This window comes from Myotis myotis, unplaced genomic scaffold (assembly GCF_014108235.1).
Source record: "Myotis myotis isolate mMyoMyo1 unplaced genomic scaffold, mMyoMyo1.p scaffold_m19_p_17, whole genome shotgun sequence".
In the NCBI taxonomy this organism is placed as follows: domain Eukaryota; kingdom Metazoa; phylum Chordata; class Mammalia; order Chiroptera; family Vespertilionidae; genus Myotis; species Myotis myotis.
Genome location: NW_023416321.1, coordinates 18611302 through 18631040, shown reverse-complemented (window position 1 = coordinate 18631040; position 19739 = coordinate 18611302). Strand labels below are relative to the sequence as shown.

The 19739-nt window shown below is 56.6% G+C and overlaps 1 protein-coding gene across 3 annotated transcripts in view; it reads right to left on the bottom strand.

Moving 5' to 3' along the window:
• Window positions 1-16705, bottom strand: part of SCN4A (sodium voltage-gated channel alpha subunit 4) — a 46097-nt gene extending 29392 nt beyond the window's left edge. For 2 of the 3 annotated variants that reach the window (XM_036341803.1, XM_036341801.1), the window contains exons 1-6: window positions 16657-16705; window positions 2258-2889; window positions 2055-2173; window positions 1817-1906; window positions 1389-1517; window positions 831-922 (exon numbers count right to left, since the gene is read on the bottom strand). In XM_036341803.1, the coding sequence (XP_036197696.1) occupies window positions 831-922; window positions 1389-1517; window positions 1817-1906; window positions 2055-2173; window positions 2258-2530 (703 nt within the window). In that variant the 5' untranslated portion in view covers window positions 2531-2889; window positions 16657-16705. Of the gene's footprint in view, window positions 1-830; window positions 923-1388; window positions 1518-1816; window positions 1907-2054; window positions 2174-2257; window positions 2890-16656 lie in introns of those variants that run through there. The other variant, XM_036341802.1, reaches the window with a different exon arrangement.
• Window positions 16706-19739: the final 3034 nt, after the last annotated feature.

The window sequence follows — 19739 nt, the reverse complement described above, 5'->3', positions numbered from 1 at the left end:
CTCCGTGGCCGGCGTTTGGCCTTCGGTCAGCACTTGCCCCTACTGGGGTCTCTTGGGGCCTCCTTCCCACACCGCAGTGTGAGGCCTTTGGTCTGGAGGAGAACTCAGGTGCTTTCTAGCATTAAGACAGAGCCATTCCCCCTCCTCCCAGAGCCTGCTCGCCATCCCTTATCGCCTTTCTCTCCTCTAATGAGCCTTCTCCAGTTTCTACGCGTGCTTTTTTGAGGGTCTGGATGATCTGGGTTCTATTTATTTCCTGCTTCCTGATGCATTACTTTGGAATTGCCCGGCCCCATGGCTCAGTGGGCAAGCAGTGTGCTCCCTGTGGAGCCTCAGGGCCGGGACTTTCCACACGGATCCCTGTGTGTCTCGGCTGGAGGTCGCTGCTCTGCACACTGGCCGTGCACTAGTGCTCTAAGTACCTTACCGATATTAAAGCATTTGATCCCCATAACGGCCCCAGGCACGGCACTGTTATTGTCCACATCCTACAGATACTGAGGCACAGACAGGGTAAGCCACTGGCCCAAGGTCAAAGTTAGGAAATGGTGGAAGTGAGAACTGACATAGGCAGTCTGGCTCGAGTCTGTGCTCTTCCCCCCTTGCTATGCAGCCTCTCAAATGCCCATCCTCCAACGGGGCCCTTTTCTCCTCTCTGGCCGTGGGACACCCTCTCTGTGTCCACGCTTTGGTGTGTGTCTTACACACTCAGCCTGGGAGTCTTGTGACCCTGGGTCAGGCTCCTGGAACTTGAGTGTCAAGTTCCAGGCCTGGGCATGAGGGTGGGGGGCTGTTGACCCCAGCGGAGGGTCCCTGCACCTCCCCAGTACCTGGGATGACTGTGATGGTTTTCAGGGCCCGTAGCACCCGGAAGGTTCTCAGGGCGGAGATGTTGCCCAAGTCCACAAACTCCGTCACGTACCTGGGTGGGGGTGGGGGTGGGGTGAAGGCTGTGTCAGAGCCGGGGGTAGGTGAGAGGATAGAAATCAGGAATCCTTGTAGTTGGGGTTCCCACAGGGGGCTGGGGAGCGGGTCACTCTGAGGTTCCTATGGGAGCCTGAGAGTTGGGAGAGAGGGCAGGAGCTTGGCTGGGGAGTGGGTATGGCCTCCCAGTGGGTGAGGCCTTGGGCTCAGGGCTGTTGTAGGCTCAGGGCTGCTGTGTGTGGTTGTACATGGTGTGTGTGCAGGGGGCAGCAGGAGAGCCTTCAAACCAGGCCCTGGGATGGTGACTCCGGGAGTTGTACGTATAGCTCACTGTCAGCACCCCTGCCCCGAGGCCCCTGCAGTCCACCCTCTGAGAGGGTGAGCCCACTCAGCTGCTCTCTTTGAGGCCTGGCCCTCTCCGCTCCCCTGGCCACAGCCTCAGGACACCCGGGGCCCCTGCTCACGCCATCATGATGACGCTGAAGTCCAGCCAGTTCCAGGGGTCCCGGAGGAATGTGAAGTCGTCGATGCAGAAGCCTCGGGACAGCATCTTGATGAAGGATTCAAAGGTGTAGATCCCTGTGAAGGTGTACCTGGCGGGGAGAGGGCCGGCCAGGGCCAGGTGTGTCATACCTGGGTAGGCGTGTGGGTGGCAATGATGGACCTCCCAGGATGGAGGGGCATAGAAGTGAAATATGCCACCCGGGGCTGAGGACGTTGGTGAGAATGACAGTGTGTGCCACCTGGAGGCTTAAGGTGTCAATGGGGTGATAGTGACAGTATGTGTCCCCCTGGAACACAATCCTCAGCGTGCGGACACCTGGGATGGGCGGAATCCCAGGGCCAGAGGGGTGGGGCTGGGGAAGGTTGTGGGAGGGGAGGAGAGACTTACTCTACGTTCTTGGACCAGGGAGGCGGATCACTCATAGTCATGAACACGCAATTGGTCAAGATGGTGATCATGATGAACATGCTGAACAGCGTTGGGGGGGAGGGTCAAGGAAAGTGAGGGAGCAGGTGGGGAAGGGAGGTGGACAGAGGGCCTCTTCGCCCACAGCACCCCATTTTGCTTATCCCTACCCCCGCCTCTGCCTCTCCCCGCCCTGCGCTCGCCCCTCTCAGCAGGATATGAATGGATGAGCACCTTGATGGCGCCGCGTCTGATGATGTTGAAGGGGCTCAGCAGGTAGAGGGCGGGGGTGGCAGAGAAGCGGAAGATGGACTTGCCCTTGTTGAGCACGATGAAGGTCTGAGGCAGGGAGAGAGCTGTGAGGCCTAGGGACAGGCAGACAGACGGACGATGCACAGACAGGCAAAGCAAAGCCTCCCCCACCTTCTTGTCACTGTAGTAAGGGTCCAGGTCCTCCAAGGGGATGCCGATGACCTCTGGCGGGGGGTCCCCATAGATAAGGGGCAGGTTCTTGCCAGCCTCCAGGTCGCCTCGTGGCTTCCGTTCAGGCTCCGAGATCTCCATCTCTTTGTTCCGCTGCTGCCTGGCCGCCTCCTCCACTATCCGCTGTTCTATGGCTGCCAGGGACTCCTGGGTGAAGGGACGCAGGCTGTGGGGGCCCACAGGCACCACGGTGGACAGAGACAGGCGGGCCATCCTTGCATCCTGGGTTCAGGGGCCAGGAGGGCAGTGGGCAACAAGGGCAGCTGTAGCGTGAAGGCCCCCAAATGCTGGGTGGCCACCCGCCCACGGGCCAGGCTGGGGGGGGGGGTGTGCAGGTGCTGCTGGGATTGCAGGGTGTGCCTGCAAGGCCTGAGCGCTGCTGCTGTCCAGGTATTGGACACGGGAGCATCACCCCCGAGCCCCACGCCACATTCTCCCCAGCAGGGGTTGGCTGCCCTCAGGAATGATGACAAACCAACCAGATCCTCTTCAGCCTTGGGGACTTGGGGTCAATGCCCCAGTGCCCTCAAATGCCTCCTGGGCCTGAGCTCCGGGAACAGTGTGGCTTCAGCCTACAAGGAGAGAGAGAATCACAACAAGCTATTATACACACACGGCCTCCATGCCCACGTGGGGCAAAGAGGAGTCAGGTGTGAAATGTGCTGGTGGCCTGGTGGGATCAGCCTTAAGCACGAATACGGATGGATTTCACCTTGAGGGTCAACTTGGGTTGGCTGCTGTTGGCTGCCAGGAGATGTGAACAGAGACCATTGAGGTTGCAGCCAGACTCAGTGCAAAAAGACTGCTGTGATTGATTAGTGATGTCTGCCAGGGGCACGGGAAGGAGAATGTAGTGCATCTGCCTGTGTTTGCCATCCCTGGCCAGGAGGGAAGGGAAAGGTGTGGGGTGTGGAGTGTCCTGTCCTGAGCTTTGGGGAAGTGTGATATTGGGCTGGAGGGGGGAAGAAGGAAAGGCCCTCGGCCCTGCGGAGGGTCCCACCAGCTCCCTCCACAGGACCTGTGGAATCTAATCCACAGGCAGGCAGGGTAGATGGAGCAGGAAGATGCAGGGTACATATGTGGGGGGGGGGGGATGAGCTGCAGATGCTAACATGGAAAAGATGGACACACGGAAGGTCATGGGCACAAGGAGATGGACAGTTTCAACGGTGGGGGCAGGGCTGGAGCTCCCAGCGACTGTTTTTGGCTGGTGGTCCCTGTGTGAACTGGGTGGATAAAGGGCACCCACCAGGAGCTTTAGAGGCCTGTGAGCACTGTGTGGACTGGGTGTCCTGGGCCAGTCCCTCGGCCTCTGCTGGCCCCTGCCCAGCCATCGTGAGCCTGTTCCCTGTGGAAGGGAGGTAATGGGTCACTTATCTCAAAGGCCTTGGGGAATGACCCACATCAGCAGGGAGACCCCTGCAGCCTGGTCACATGTAGCCACCATGGGGCCCACATAGACAGCCCCCACAGCGTCACCCAGAGCCACACTGGGGGTGGCAGCCTTCTCACAGTGGGCCCCCACGCCCCAGCAGGATCCCTGGCCCAGCCAGTGCGGGCACTTCCTCAGGCTTGGTCAACAGGTGGGAGGGCGGCCCAGGGAGCGGCCAGAGCCATTGGGCAGAGCTGGCCACGCCCCCGCCTGGCTGCCCAGCTGCTCTCTACCATCATCACCGGGGGAGTCGTGTTTCCACAGGATGACTTTGCTCATTCCTGCTGATCCTGTCCCCCAGCTGCTCATTGGCCCCATCGTGTGCGTGGGAGTGTGGATGCGTGAGCCCACGTTCACACACATGCATACACGCACACACATCCAGCCTGAAACCACCCCTCCCACGGGTGGTCCCCATAGTTTGTAACCTGCCCCTTAGCACACACCTTCCCACCTTCATCTCCAACACCAATCCCACATACACTACCCACACAGAAGATGCTGACCTGCCAGGTGACCATGGAGGGACCCCATGGCCGCTGGGCACCCTCCCAGTTCACGGGCCCCAGTTGGCAACAACCCTCTGGGCGATGCTGCCCACTCTCGCCTTTGCAGAGCCCAAGAGGGACCGTAGACGCCAGAGTCAGGCTGGCTCCGGCCCCAGCTCTCGAAACCACTCTCAATGACGCTCACCTGAGGCCCCCAGTGGACAGCCCCAGCGGTTTCCACTCGCTGGCCCTCCCTCCAGCACTCACACCACCACAGAGAGAAGAACCAGGCTGTCCTTCCGGCCTCTCCCTCTGCTCTGAGCTCCTCCTTCCTGATCCTGGAAGATGCTGCTTCCCGGGGCCCCGGTCACAGGCGCACCTCCCCCTCGCCACAGTCACATCCACCACCCGCCTCCTTTCCGTGGCCTCTACAGCTTTAACACGTCTGTTCCCACGCCCCATGGCTCAGACCTGTGAAGTCACGGCTCCCTTTCCTGCGCAGCCACAGCCTGCACAGCTCTTAGGTCAATGGTCACTCATGCCCCGCTTGTGTGGTTGTCTAGTGGTGTCTGTCTCCCCCATCAGCCTCCTTGTGGGCTGGGTTTGGGGTCACCACTGAATTTGGTGCCTGTGGTGTGACCCACAAATGGCAGGCAGCCCAACACCTCCTCCTGCTGTTCCCCAGCTGGCCCCACTTCACCTAAATTCCTCTCCTCCCACCTGAAAGCCACTTTGCATCTGGATGTCTTGTTATGTGAGAGGGAAAATGTCCTCGTTGGCCAGGCCAGTTGAGGCACGGTTTTGGTTGGTGGCTGCTGAAAGCATCTTGGTGGTACACCTGGCCAGTCCCCATGCCCTGCTATTGCTGCCTCATCACCACTTACCTGCTCTATTCAAATAACCTCCCATCTGCCTCTCTACCTACCGCTGGGCTCCCCTCTAACCCACCATCCACATTTCTAAAATCACAAATCTGATCATGTCACCCCCTGGTTAATCCTTCAGTGGCTTCCTGCTGCTTGATAGTGTGTCCCCACTCCTCCACGGGGCCTTCCTGACGCCTTCCATGATCTGATACCTACCTTGCCACTGACCCCCTCCCCCGCTCTGGCCATGCGACCTCCATTTTTACAAATGGCCCAAGCTAGTTCTCACTACCCATGCCTTTGCTTATGGTCTGTTTGCCTCCTGGAGCACTCCTCTTTTTTGTCTCCCTGGAGAGCTTTGATTTGTCCTTCCAGACTTCACCTACACAAAAACACTGCCTCCGGGAAGTCCTCCCTGGGTACCCTGGCTGAGAGGATCAGTCCTTGGTGCCAGCAGTGTGTCTAATGCTCATTATTGAATGAATGAATGAGTCCCAAGAACACTCCGTCTTCGCCCCTTCTCCTTTAAGCACACCCTGAAGCATAACCAGAAGCTGTCTGCCCTGCCCCCTCCTTCCTCCACCCAAAGGCCAGACCTTCCGCTTGGGCTATGGCCCCCACTGTCTACGCTTCCCAAGGACCTTATTCCCTAGCTGTCTTCTCTCCACCACCATCACCGCCTCCCTTCTTCAAAACAATGGCAGCCTCCTGGCCTCCCATCTCCTTTCATCTGTTGCCCTATCTTTCTGGTCCTCTTCACAAACCAACTTCTTGGAAAGTGTCTACACCAGCTGTCTGTACTTCCTTACCTTTCATTCACTCTCCAACCCCTTCCAACCTGGCTTCCATTTCCCCAACTCAACCGAAGCGGCTTTTGTCAAGTCACTAGCACCCTCCCTGTTGCCAAGTCTGCTGAACAGGTTTCTGTCTTCACCTTCCTCAGCCTCTCAGAAGCATTCAACCCAGTTGGCCGCAGCCCCCTTCTGGAATGCTCTGTTGTCTCGACCTCCGTGAGAGCACGCCCATGCCCCCCCCCCCCCGGCCCTGCGCCCCCCCCCCCCCCCCCCCCCCCCCCCCCCCCCCCCCCCCCCCCCCCCCCGCCGCCTGTTCCTTCTCAATTTCCTTTGCTCGTCCCTCTTTCTCTCCCTAATCCCTCACGGTTCTCAAGACTCGGTCTGGGTCTGGGTGGCATCATTCCTATGACTGTAAATAGTGCGATGAACTTCTCCTTTGAGCTCCAGACGGATACATCACCTGGCTACTAGACCACTCCATGTGTGTGGCCAATAGGCATCTCAACCTACGGTGTCAGAAATGACACATGTGTGTTCTTCCCAGTCTCTTCCACCCACAGTCTTTCTCAACCCAGGAAACGGCACCATCCACCTGGTTGCTCAAGCCAAAATACAAGGCATCTCTGAATTCTCCTTTTTTTCCCTTCATCTTCTACATTCAATCTGTCCAAAGTTCTGTTAATACCATCTCCGAAATATCCCTAACCTCACCTTTCCCCCCGGTCCACATCACAATAATTTCTTTCAATAGCCTATTTCCTGCTAACTGCTTTTGTCCTGACCCTCCAAACCAATTTCACAAAGCAGCTGATGATTTTTTAAAAACAAGAAATGAATTCTGTTTCTCCTGGTTAAATTTCTCCAGTAGCTTCCTGTCCCACTTAGAATAAAACCTAAATGTCTTACTAGGTGTACCGGTTAATAATGCGGATTTTTTCAATAGATGGAGTTACACATATGTTGATACATATGCGATTTGATATGTATGCTATTTTGTTGTATTGCTCCTCCAGGTTACCACTTGTTCCGAGCGATGGCACATGCACTTTCTGAGCAGCACTTCAAAACATACAAAGAAGTGGAAAATTGGGTCTCTGAATGGTCTGCCTCAAAACAAGAAATGTTCTATTGGGACGGTATCCACAAATTACCTGAAAGATGGGGGAAATGTGTAGCTAGAGATAGACATTACTTTGATAAAGCACTTTTGATGTTTCTCTTGAAATTATCGTGTTTTCTTTGATTACAAAATCGGCATTGTTACGGTTAATAGTGCGGATTAACTATGAACCGGTGCCTTTGGGCCATGGCTCTCCCTGGAGCTCTCACCCCCTCCCTCTTCACACGCTGTTCCTTCTCACCCCTGGCCTAGACTCAAATATCTCTTCTCCAAGAAGTTTTCTCCTCCTCTAGTCTCTATCACAGTCCCCTGTATTTTTCTTTGACGTCATCATCATAATTGGTAATGTCTTGTTCATTTGACTGATTTATTTGTCTGTCTCCTCCACTGGGCTGAAATGTTGAGAGGACAGGAACTGTGTTGGTCTAAGTCATCATAGCCAGTCCCAGCCTGGGGCACACAGAAGGCACTCAATAAGCGTTTGCTGAAAGGATGAGTGGATGTGGCCTTGGCTATAGACCTTTCCAGGGATAAAATGGATTCTAATATATTCCATCCATCCATCCATCCATCCATCCATCCATCCATCCATCCATCCACCCATCCATCCATCTATCCATCCACCCATCCATCCATCCGTCCATCCATCCTGTTCATAAGCCAGGAGCTGACCTAGCTCTGAGGAGGACACAAAGATGTCCCAGTTGAGCATCCTGCCTTCAGAGAGCTGATAGGGGAGAAGGTGGACATGGGCACACATAACTACGATATGAGGAGAAAGTGATGCCTGCCCTAAAGCGGGGAGGTGATTGTGCTACGGGAATTTAGGGGGAGGTGGGTTGGAAAGCTGGGCCAGGGCCTTGAATGACAGGCCTGGGAGTCTGGATGTTGTCCTGCAGCCTTCGAGGGCCCCTCACAGGGGTGGTGGGTGGAGGTGGGCCAGCACGTACCTGTCTTCTGCCCACCCTCTCAATGTATCTAGAATAGAGGGGACAAGCTGTGTTGGGCACCAGTGGAGGAACGAAAGGACACCGGGGACATTGCACAGTGGCTTCCTGGCTGAGACAAGCATGGCAATGCCCCCTATCATGGTCTGGGTGTCTCACTGGCAGATCTCCATGTGGCTCCTCCAGCCACCACCTAGAGTCAAAGGGGCCAATGGGACAGCTCAAACCCTCCTTCTCCCAGCCCAAGACCAGACTCTGGCCTCAGCCCTGTTCCTCAGATGTGGCAGCTGAAGGCTTCCAGGGGGCTTCAGGCAGCCTCTTCCCACTGAGTTTGAGAATATTGGAGTTGCAAGGACCTGAGAGATCAACGAGTCCAACTCCCTCATTTTACACATGGGGAAACTGAGGCCTAGCGAGGAACAAACTCTCCCAAGATCATACACCTATTCATTCAGCAAACATTTCCTGAGCATCTGCTCTGTGCCGGCCTCTGTTCTGGGAGGCGGGGGTATAGCAGCGGCGAAGTCCCTGTCCTCACCAAGCTTGCATTCCAGAGGGAGGAGGCAGATAATAAATAGGGAAGCAAATAAGATAATTTTAGAGAGTGATAAATGAGAGGCCACGCCAAAATTAAAACCCAGCTCCTTGGGTGGCAGGACCAGAGCCCATTCAGTAAGTGAGAAGCCCCGTTGGAACCTCTGTCGAAACGGAAGTTTGGGTAGAAGTGGTGGGTAAAGTCAGGCCACCTTGGGGGCCTGGAGGTGGTGAGCAGACAGACGGGTGGGGGAGGAAGGGTCGGGAGTCAGGGAGCCAGGTGGGGCCAGCTGTCCATAGGCAGGGAGCCCAGGGTGAGGACACTGGAGGGTGAGGCGGCTCTTCGCTGGAGCTGGTCCAGCCCAGCATTGTCTCTCTCTCTCTGTGGGGCTGCCAGATCGGAACACCCAATTCCAGATATAGTCTGACCACAGGGAGAGGCCTTTCCTCCATGGCCTGGACATCCTCCCTATTCATTCATCCCAATATGGCATTTGCTTCTTCAGCAGCCATGTTGGTGGAGTTTGCAATCACCCCTGTACTTTTACCCCCTGAGCTGTGGTCAAATTAGGTCTTTCCCATCCTATCAATAGTGCAATTGATTTTTTTTTTCTTTTAAATCCTGGTGGACCTCAACAAAATATTTTCAAATTGAACCCAAGAGTACATCAAAAGAATTATACACTAGGACCACATGGGATTTATCCCAGGTATACAAGGCAGGTTCAACATTAGAAAATCAATTGATATAATTCATCACATCTGTAGGCTAAAGAAGAAAAATCACATGGTTATATTAATAGATGCAGAAAAAAAAAGCATTTGACAAAATCCAACACCCATTCATGATAAAAACTCTCAGAAAACTAGGAATAGAGGGGAACTTCTTCAACATGATAAAGAACATTGACAGCCCTAACCGGTTTGGCTCAGTGGATAGAGCGTCAGCCTGCGGACTCAAGGGTCCCAGGTTCGATTCCGGTCAGGGGCATGTACCTTGGTTTCGGACACATCCCCAGTAGGGAGTGTGCAGGAGGCAGCTGATGGATGTTTCTCTCTCATCAATGTTTCTAACTCTCTATCTCTCTCCCTTTCTCTCTGTAAAAAATCAATAAAATATATTTTAAAAAAAGAACATTTACAGAAAACCTACAGCTAACACAGTACCTAATGGCAAGAAACCAGAAGCTTTGCCACTACATCAGGAACAAGGCAAGGATGCCACTTCTCACCATTCCTTTTCAAAATCTTACTGGAAGTCCTAGCTAATGCAACAAGACAAGAAAAGGAAATAAAAGATATACTGTTTGGGAAGGAAGGAATAAAACTGCCTTTGTTTGCAGAGAACATGATTATCTACGTACAAAATTCAAAATAATTGATTAAAAAAAACAACAACAAACTCCTAGAAAAAACAAACAAACCCCCAAACCTCCTGGAACTAACAATGATTATAGCAAGGTTTCTAGGATGCAGGGTTAATATAAATCCAGGTGCAGGCTTTTACATCTACCTCTCCCTAAGTTCCTCTTGTTGCTTGTATTTCTTCACCCCCAGTCTTTTGTGAAAGCCTGTTGGAGCTTGATTTTTCTCTCTTAGTTCAAGGCTATCCTTCGCAGCTGGGTGTCTGTGATTCTGATTACCTCAAATTATTGGCCAAACAAGGCTCAGGACAGACACCACCACTCCCCTCCCTCCTGCTGACGTATGCTTCTAGAATCTTCTCTCTTAGAACACATATGCTTTCAAGGTGGGTCCTTCGAACATCCAGAAGCCCACCTAGCTGCACTGCATCAGCCTGAAGTCCCCCGGGAGGCCTCAGCCAGGCCCCTCCAGCCCAGGGTGCACAGGCCGCTGTGAGAAACCCTCCTGAAGATGGAAAATGGGTGTGACTGCCCCTCACCGGCGGTCCCCCAGGGCATATCCCCGAGGACGCAGAGGTAGACCTCGCTCAGGCCCCAGTCACCAGCCTTCCTGCCAACCACGCATGCTCGTCATCTCCAGCACAGCTTCTGGTCGCCCCCCAGGGCCCGGCTGTTGATTTCTCTGTGGATTTGGAGCAAAATTACCTGGAGCTGTGTGCGGCCAGGGAAGGCCCCTCAAGCTTCACCTGCAGAGGGGGCTCGGACTCAGAACTTTCTGGGAGACTGACTGAAACTGGCCCAGACCCTTTCTGTCCTGGCCAAAGACAGCATCCGGCATCCGGGTGGCCTGCTTCCCAAATTCCTAATTCCCACTGTGGCCTCGCTCCAAGAATACTAAATGGATCCCCACGACCCCCTAGTAGTGAATCTCAGGGCACAGCTTTTTCTCAGCTCGGGCGGGGGTGGGAGGGCAGGGGCGAGGGTGGGAGGGCAGCCGTGCTGTTTCTTTGCCAGCACTTGGTGCCTTGGCTGGACGGGCCAGGGGCCTGGCGGAAGTCACAGGGCGTGGCCCCCCTCCTGGTCTGACACTCTCTGCAGAGGCAGTTGGCTCCAAGCGGTCTTGGAGGGCGGCCGGAAGCCCGGAGCCTAGTGCAGAAACCTCCGGACCCTCAGGAGCCCTGAGAGTTCTGGAAATAATCAGGGTCGCCTGGGGTGCTCCTGGGTGAGGGGTGGGCTGATGCTGATTGCATTTTCCCTGCGAGGTTCACTGGGTCAAAACAAGCCCCCCTTTCAGGCACCTGATTCCACCAGCCTGATGATTTGTCCTTCCCGAGGGGTGAGAATGACAGTGGTGGCCACTTTTATTGTGCACCTACTGTATGCCAAGCTGGCTTCCTGTTCAGGATATATGGGCAACCCTTTCCCCCACAATCAGCTCTGTACTCTGCCGCACCCCAAAGGCCCTCTAAGAACATTTGGTGAGTTTTCCCCCAACTTGCTTCCTCCTCCCAAACCTGACCTTTCCCTCCACCCCGAGGGCTTCTGGTTGGTGAGGGGCCCGATGAAATAAAAACCCACAAATGGGCTGTGTTTGGGTTTTGTGAGCTGTGCCCACTTCCCACTAAACCTTCCCAGCTCAGCTGTGGGTCACGGAGTCTTTTCTTCCCAGAAGCAAAGGCCTGAGAGTGAGTTTTTGCATCCAAGACTGAGCCTTAAATCACACCTTAAAATACAGAATTCCAAGCCTCAGCCAGCTGGGGAGCGAGTCTATTTACGGTGGAGGGGTGGGTTCTTCGGGTCCCCAAATCTCAGCACCATTGTGCTGACGTGCCCAGGACCACAAAGTGGAGGCTTAGAGATACTTCTTTATGAAAAGCAGTCATGGGGGGTGGGTGGGGGGAGCAGTCATGGGGGGGGGGGAAGCAGTCATGGATACGTTCATTTGGTGCTTACTGGGTGCCAGGCACTGCTCCACGTGCTTCCAATTAGTCCCAGCTAACGACTGCAGAGCAAGGATTCGAATGCAGCTCTTTGATGCCAAACCCATGTGCCTGTGCCTACAGATGCCACCTCCTTCTGGCCCCTTGGAGAAGTTGGCTGGTCATGGCTGCCCTCCCCATACAGGGCACACCAGGTTGAGGTCCCATCCAGGTTGTCCCCCCTGGGTTGGTCTGATCCTCATCTGTCTGTCCTCTGCGAAGGACAGACCAGAGTCCTTGGGCCAAGGCCCCTGAAGGACGTGGGTTGGGGTGGGAGTCTGGCAGGACCAGGATCAGGCTTCCTAGAGCCTTGTGTTGGGAGCTCTGGGTGGTGGGGCCTACAGGCTAATGGTTTGATAAAGCGATTTCTCCAAGGTTTGGTTTTTATTTGCACTAATCCAGGGGTTCTCAACCTTGGCTGCACATTAGAATCACCTGGGAATCTTTTTAAAATCCTGATTTCTGGGCCTCGTCCTCCGGAAATTCCGTTTCTTTGTTATGGGGGTGGGGCCACAACATTAGTAACAAAGAAACAGAATTTCTGGAGGATGAGGCCCAGAAATCAGGATTTTAAAAAGATTCCCAGATGATTCTAATGTGCAGCCAAGGTTGAGAACCACTGCACTAATCGATCCTCATATACCCCTAACTACCCCTGCAGCCCACTTGTGTGCATACACACACACACACACACACACACACACACACACACACCGGCCTTGCTTCCATGAGTCATTGCCCAACTGCCCCAAAGGGTGGGGAGGTTGATTAGTTCAGGCCTGGGGCTTCCTACCCTCTGCTGGCTCAGCAATTTCCAAGGAGCCGACAAGCATCATGCCCCAGGCTCCACGCATGATCCCCCTCAAACCTGTGTGTGCACCCATCTCCTACACACATGTCTAAGGCCACTGCACAGCCCGTGGACAGAGGCACACAGGACACAGGGCTGCCTCCCTCCACCTGTGTTAGCCTCCAGATGTTGGCCTCTGCTCTCTCCTGTCTCTACCCTGCACCATCACCCCTCCCAGACCACAGCTGACAGGCCTACTTCCTGCCTTGAGTCCACCAAGAGGACTTTGCAACACTAAGCCTGAGCCTGGAGAATTCCAGGGCCCACCGCCTCCCTACCCCCTCCATCAACCCTTCACCATCTGGGCAGGGTGGGCCTTGAGCTCGGGCCTCAGGCCCCAGCCAGGGCCGGGGAGTTGGGGTCATGGTCACCAGCACCGGGATGAGCGGTGCCCTCTAGCTGCCCGAGGACCCCGGGGCCTAGGACCTGAAACCCCCAAGAAAGGCTGACGGACTGCGTCCTGCCCTTCAGCCAGCCACTCACGGGAGGCCACAGGCTCAGAGAACTTTGCTCAACCCATGAAACTGCACCAGGGATGTGTTCTCACCAGCTACCCCGGGTCAAAGATCCTGCTCCACAGTGAGGCCGATAGAGAACGCAGAAGCCTCAGAAAAAAAGAGAGTCGAGGGCAGACCTTATGAAAGTGTGAGTGGAGGGACTCCGCTCTGCCCTTAGGCCTTCACAGCTCCCAGCTCTCCCGGCAACATTTGCAAACGTCAGAACTTCAGACTCTGCAGGTCTTACATAAAGGCTCTCCCTCCGCTGAAAAATACACCCCCCACCCCCAGCTAAGGGGATAAGGTGGCCCTGCTTTCTGCCCAACAGCCTGCAGACCCGCCTTCTTGCAGCCCCTTCCAGGCCTGTTACTCCCCCTCCCAAACCCCCAGCAGCGAGACGTTTGTTGCAGAATCACAGCCTGGTACCAACCACAACGGTTAACTACTGGGCAACACTCGGCAGAGCTGGCTGCTTGCCGCACGCTGTCCTGGGCCCCTCCCATGTCCTGAGCCCATTTAATTCTCACCATGATCCTGTTGTTATCACTGCATTGCACAGATGAGTAAACTGAGGTGCAGAGAAGGTAAGGAAACCCCCAGAGGTTATCTACACAGTAAACTAGGGCTGGAAAGAGACCTTGGCTCCTAACCACCAAGCTGCATCGCCATGACCTTCCCCGGCCTATCTGGTGGGAGGGTCACAAGCCAGTTCGAAAACAGAGTGGGGCCGGGTGACGATGGCACTTTCCATCTCTGCTAGGGGCCCGGTGGGGAGGGCCAGCCTGCTCTTGGAGGGGTACAGCCTGGGCCCCTCCTGCTGACCCATATCCCCAAGGAGGGCTGTTGACTGAAAACTGCAGGGAATAAAAATAGCCATTGCTGATGAGGCAGATCGGGGGCCAGAGCACATGAAAGGCCTACGGCAGGGGAAGTGGAGGTGAGGGAACCTGGGATTCCCCAGCCCCATAAGCACCTTCTGATGGAGTCCCAGGGAGACCTGGCCTGCCCCTGCCACTGCAAAGCTGGGGACACACAACTCTAGGGCTACCCATTGAAACCCACTGCCCCCCGGGTCTCAGTAAGGAGCTCTGCCCCCACCCAGCCTGTGCCAGGGTCAGCTCCCCCCTAGGGAGCAGTGGCCCTGGCTGCTGTGGACAGAGCCCTGCTGCTCACTAGGTGTGCCCCCTTGGGTGACAGCACCCTCTGGCCTGAGCCCTGCTGGTAAGAGGAGCCGAGGGACCGAAGGTTTGTATAACCTGCACTGTGGTTGTTGACACCACCCTCCCCTCTCCCTCCCCTATCTCTCCACGGCCCCAGGCTCAGGGCTTTTATTTCTCCCCAACTCTCTCCTGTCACCTGGAGAGCCCTCTCACCCCTCTCTGTAGGGTCCACCTCTCCTCTCCTCTCTGAGGACACCTCCCCCTCCAAGCTTCCCTAACCTCACCCCAAGCTGTGCCCGTGCCCCTGCCCCTCCCTGCCATTGTCTACACTTTTCTCTGTTCTGGTGGCCGGAGTTGCCCCCAAAGGCAGGGACCTTGTCAGGACCACCCCCAACCTTGGCCAAGAGTTCTGTCGTCAGCATCCGCCTCAGGGCTGCCCCTTGGCCTGGGCCTGGGCACGGGCACAGGACCCTGAGCGATGGAAGCTGCTGGGCAGCCCTGACACTCAGGCCTGCCTGGAGCTGGGAAGGTGACCTCAAGTCCCGCCCCCCGGCCCCACACAAGTTCCCAACCAGAAATGACCAGCAGGGCCAGGCTGGGACAGGCTCACCTAGAAAGGACCCTCATTACCTCCCCCAAGCCCTGCTCAAGTTCCAGCCAAGCCCTTGAGAGATGCCTGGGATGCAGATGAGGGTGGACCCTCAGCTATGTCTGGGCCCCCCTCTGCTGCCCCCGCCCAAGGTGATGTGACTTCAAATACTAGTGCGATGACCACAAGTGCCCACGCCCCTGCCACACAGAGTGAGGCCGCTGCCACGGGCAGGGGACTGGGGATGAGATGACCGCAGAATGTGGAGGGTCCTGGGAGAACCAGCCCTCTCTGCCTTCAACCCCAGCCCTTCACGCCCAGGACTGGGCTCAGTTCAGGGCCCCAGGGCAGTCACAGCCTTGGTCACAGATGCTAGACAACAATGCCCACCCCTGCTCCACCCTGCCTGTCCGCCAGCCCCTCCCCTCTCCAGACTGGCCAGAGCTTGTCTCTAGCTGCTCTCCCCCAGCTGGCTCTTCAAACGGCCTTCAAGGCTCCTTTGGGCTCTAACCTTCACTGGCCCGGGAGGGGGGCGGGATTTATTTCTGTCAGACCTCCGCTGTTTGAAAGGCTGTTTGAAAGGTGACAAGTCTAGTCCCACCTGGAGGACCACCTCCCACCCTGGGGCTCTGTGAGCCCTCATCTTGACCTGGCCCTTGCCCTGACCCAGTACCCAGGCGATGGGCAGCCAGACACAGAACTTAACCCGGTGGACCCCTCCCACCCCAGGGCATTCTTGGAAAGCCTCAAGCAGCCCCCTCCTCAGGGCTCTCTGGACAGGACTTCCCAACCTTTTGAACAAATGCCCCCCTCTGGGCAGCAACAACCCTCACACCCCACTACCCTTCGGCTCCGCAGGCCTCTGAACGCCACCCCGGTTCGGCCCCTCGCTCCTTCTCTGCTAGCCACTGCCCACCTCCCTCCCAGCGTCCCGGGCGCCCAGCTCTGCCAGCAGGAGGGGGTTGCGCTCTGCCCTGGCACAGCACCCCTGCCCCCAGCTCCTGCCTCCAGGCTCCTCCCGAGACCCCCAGAGTCTTCTCAAGCTCCCCATCTTTCCCCTCTCACTGCCGGCATTCTGGCGGCTAAGTGGGGCCACTCCTCTGGCCCCCTCCCCTCCCGGCTTCTCCAGGAAAAGAGCCCAACTGTGCCCCCAGCGGGCGGGCTGGGCGGAGAGGCAGCAGGCGGCGGGCAGAGCCTGGAGGGCGGCGCAGCAGCCCGAGACGTGTCCTCTGCTGGCATCTCACAGATTCCTGTTGCAGAGAGCAAAGGAGCCGCCGCCGCCTCCCCCCCCCACCCCCCCCCCGCCTCCTGCCGCTCCCCACACCCCTGCCCGGCGTACAGGCTGAGCAGGGCACTGCGTGGCTCCTCCACTCCCTCCCGAAGAAACGCAGCCCAGCCTCCGTCCCGGCCACCCCGTGCCCCCGCCATGTGTGAGCAGGGTGAGACCCTCACCAGCCGAGGGCAGGACAGCCAGCCAGGCCGGGCGCACAGGGCAGAAGGCAGGGCAGAGAGGCGAGTTCGGGGCCAGAGGGTCAAGGCACCAGGACCTTGGGCACGGGCGGCCGAAGAGGAGGGCCGGCGTGGGCAGGACGGCAGTGCCCAGAGCAAAGTGGTGACTTCCTCGGAGCCAGGCTGGGCTTGGGGCCAGGCGGCCTGCCCCTGGGGTGGCCTGCCCTCGGGGTGGCGGCCAGGCGGGGTGCGGAGGGGCGCGGTACTCACCGTTGGACGGACTGGAGCTCGCTGTCATGCCCACCTCGGGCTGAGGCTGGGACTCTGGGGGACTTGGCCGGGGGGCCGGGCCAGCGGGACAGCTGCTGCGCTGATGTCACGGGGTCATGAGTGAAACCTGAGGACTGGGCCAGTCTTCAGGTGGGAGCCTCGGCCGCACTGGCCTCGCCCGGTGAGCGCTGGGCGCAGCCTGGGCCGCCGGGGCGGGCGCCCACGACCCGGACCCGCAGTGCGACACACGTGCCCTCTCACACACGCTCGCACACTCCCGGGGGCACACGCACGAGCCCGTCCACGCACTCCCTCTCGTGACCAACGCACATAAACTCATTCTGGTTCGCAAACTTCCTTTCAGGCCCATTTTCAGAAACACTCCTGTGGCACACACTCACACACGCGGACACACTCGTGGACACGCCCCCGGTGTTCACACACTCACACTCGGACCACACTCGTGCACACGCATCCAGTACTCACACACACACATGCTCAGCCTCACACGTAAATCACCCTGCACACGGTCACACAAATGCTTCTGCTCGTGTCCCACCCATGCACACACGTGTACTGCTCACACCTCAGACACACGCCACACTCACGTCCGGCTCCAGCATATATGCGCATTATTACGTCGTGCAGCCCTAGGCGCTCTCCCGCCAGACGAACACGAAGGCCACGCACGCACCAACCGACACTAGACTTGTATTGAGTGTGCGTCTGTGCACACACTCCCATTCCCAGGCGTTCACGCATTTCCACACACGTTACTTATATCCAAGCAGTTGTCTGCCCACATACATCCTCCTGTTCACATGTACACAGGGCCACCTATATGTACTTACAGTCACTAGATTTTTATCAAATGTATGCCTATCTGTACACTCACACCTACACATCACACCCAAACACACACACACATCACACCTAAACACACACACATCACACCCAAACACACACACACACACACACACACACACACACACACACACACCAGTCTCAAGGGTCATTTCTCCACCCCCACCACCCCCACCCCACTGGCTAGCCATCTGTCCCTCTGAGCTTGGGGAGGGGCTCTGGTGGGGGAGGGATGCGGCGGGTCTAGCCCACCTCCCTTCACTCTGGGGCTGTGGTGACCCCTAGTGGAGCAGCTGTGAAATGCCCCATCTCACAGCTCTCCCACCAACGCATGCCCAGGAGACACGGAATCCCTGGGTGAATCCAGAATCCTCCCCGAGTCTCGCAGGCTCATCCCCGAGTCTGTCTTTTCTGGCAGCCAGAGCCCCAGCTGAGCTGAGTCCAGCACAGAGTGGACTTTGAGAGGGGCCCTGGGAGGCCTGGGGAGGGGTGACCCTTCATCCTGGGGGTGGCCCAACAGCACCTCTCCACCCAGGGACTCTATGTGGACACAGCCTCAGCAGGCGGGCCTCCTTGGGGGCCAGGCCTGGCTGTGGCTTGAGCAGCAGCTCACACACTCAGAGGTGTGACTTCTAGGCCAAGGAGGGAGCTTGGCATCATCTAAGCCGCTCTCTGTCCTGCTGTGCTCACTGGCCTGACGCTTTCCTGGAGCTTTACTGCTAATGCCATGCAGGGCCTGCTGCTTCTAGCACTCAGCGGAAAAGCAAACATTTTGTCTCAGATCCTTCCCAAGGGGTGTCCCCACAGCTGCTCCTTGGGGTCCCTGTCATCTCTCCTGGCTCTGCTGCTGCTCGTTTGCTTTGCTGATGGCCCCTGCCTGGCACCCCTGGCCGCTGGCCGCCTGCTATCACTCTGCTCCGTTGGGTCCTGGAGGAGAGGTGGCGGGAGGCAGCTGACATTCCCATTTACGGCTCTGCCTTTGGCCTCTGCCTCGCCACGCCCAGCGCTCTGTGGGGTAAGGCTTTCTGTAGTGAGGGATGGAATCAGTGAAGGGACTTGCAGCACGCGAGGGGCAGGGCTGCTGCATCCAGCTGTCCAGTTGTCCACTGCACAGTTCTGGGCACCAATTACGTTTGTCGCCATTACAGCTTCATGCATTTAAAACGATAACTTTCTAGCAGACGGCAGCGAAATGTCTAGAACAACGGTTCTCAACCTGTGGGTCGCGACCCCTTTGGCGGTTGAACGACCCTTTCACAGGAGTCGCCTAAGACCATCCTGTATATCAGATACTGACATTACGATTCATAACAGGAGCAACATTACAGTTATGAAGTAGCAACGAAAATAATTTTATGGTTGGGTCACCACATGAGGACCTGTATTTAAAGGGCCAGAAGGTTGAGAACCACTGGTCTAGAAGGAGAGGCTAATTTTTCTAATTTGCACAAGGTGTCTTTTGGATTAGGGATGGGGCTGGCTGGAAAACAAAGCTGTATGTTAAATGTGACTTTTTCTCCACAACCACAGAAGGATGCATGTTCCTTCTTGTGATAATTCTCCTCCTTCCTTTGGGGAAGGGTCCCTACTCCAAATATGTGATTCTGGTGGGGCTGCTGCCTGCAGGACTGCCACCCTGTCCCGGCCACAGACAGGGCCATGTTACCTGGGCGTGGCCAATCCTCTTGGCCACAGTGGTTGGTCCAGAAGCTGAAGGAGGGCCGATCTTAGTCCTCCGGGACTTATATGTATTGATACAAAAGAAAGTGATCGCGCCCGGCCGGCATGGCTCAGTGGTTGAGTGTCCACCTATGAACCAGGAGATCAAGGTTCGATTCCCAGTCAGGGCACATGCCTGGGTTGCGGGCTCAATCCCCAGAGTGGGGCGTGCAGGAGGCAGCCGATCAATGGTTCTCTCTCATCACTGATGTTTCTTTCTCTCTCTCTCTCCCTCTCCCTTCCTCTCTGAAATCAATAGAAAATATATATTTTTTAAAAGTAATCTCTCTCTGCTCAGGACCCTCTAAGTGTGTCTAGAGTCACTGGAGAAAGTCTGAAGGTGCCTGGGGTGTGCCACCCATCTGCCTGAGGAGGAGGGAGTGAGACCAGCACGGAGAGGGAGCGATGAGGGAGAAGGCGCCTGGAGACACCAAACCAGTTAAACTATCCCACCCTGACTCACAGGAACTGGCCTCATCGTGCCCTGTCCCAGCCCCAAA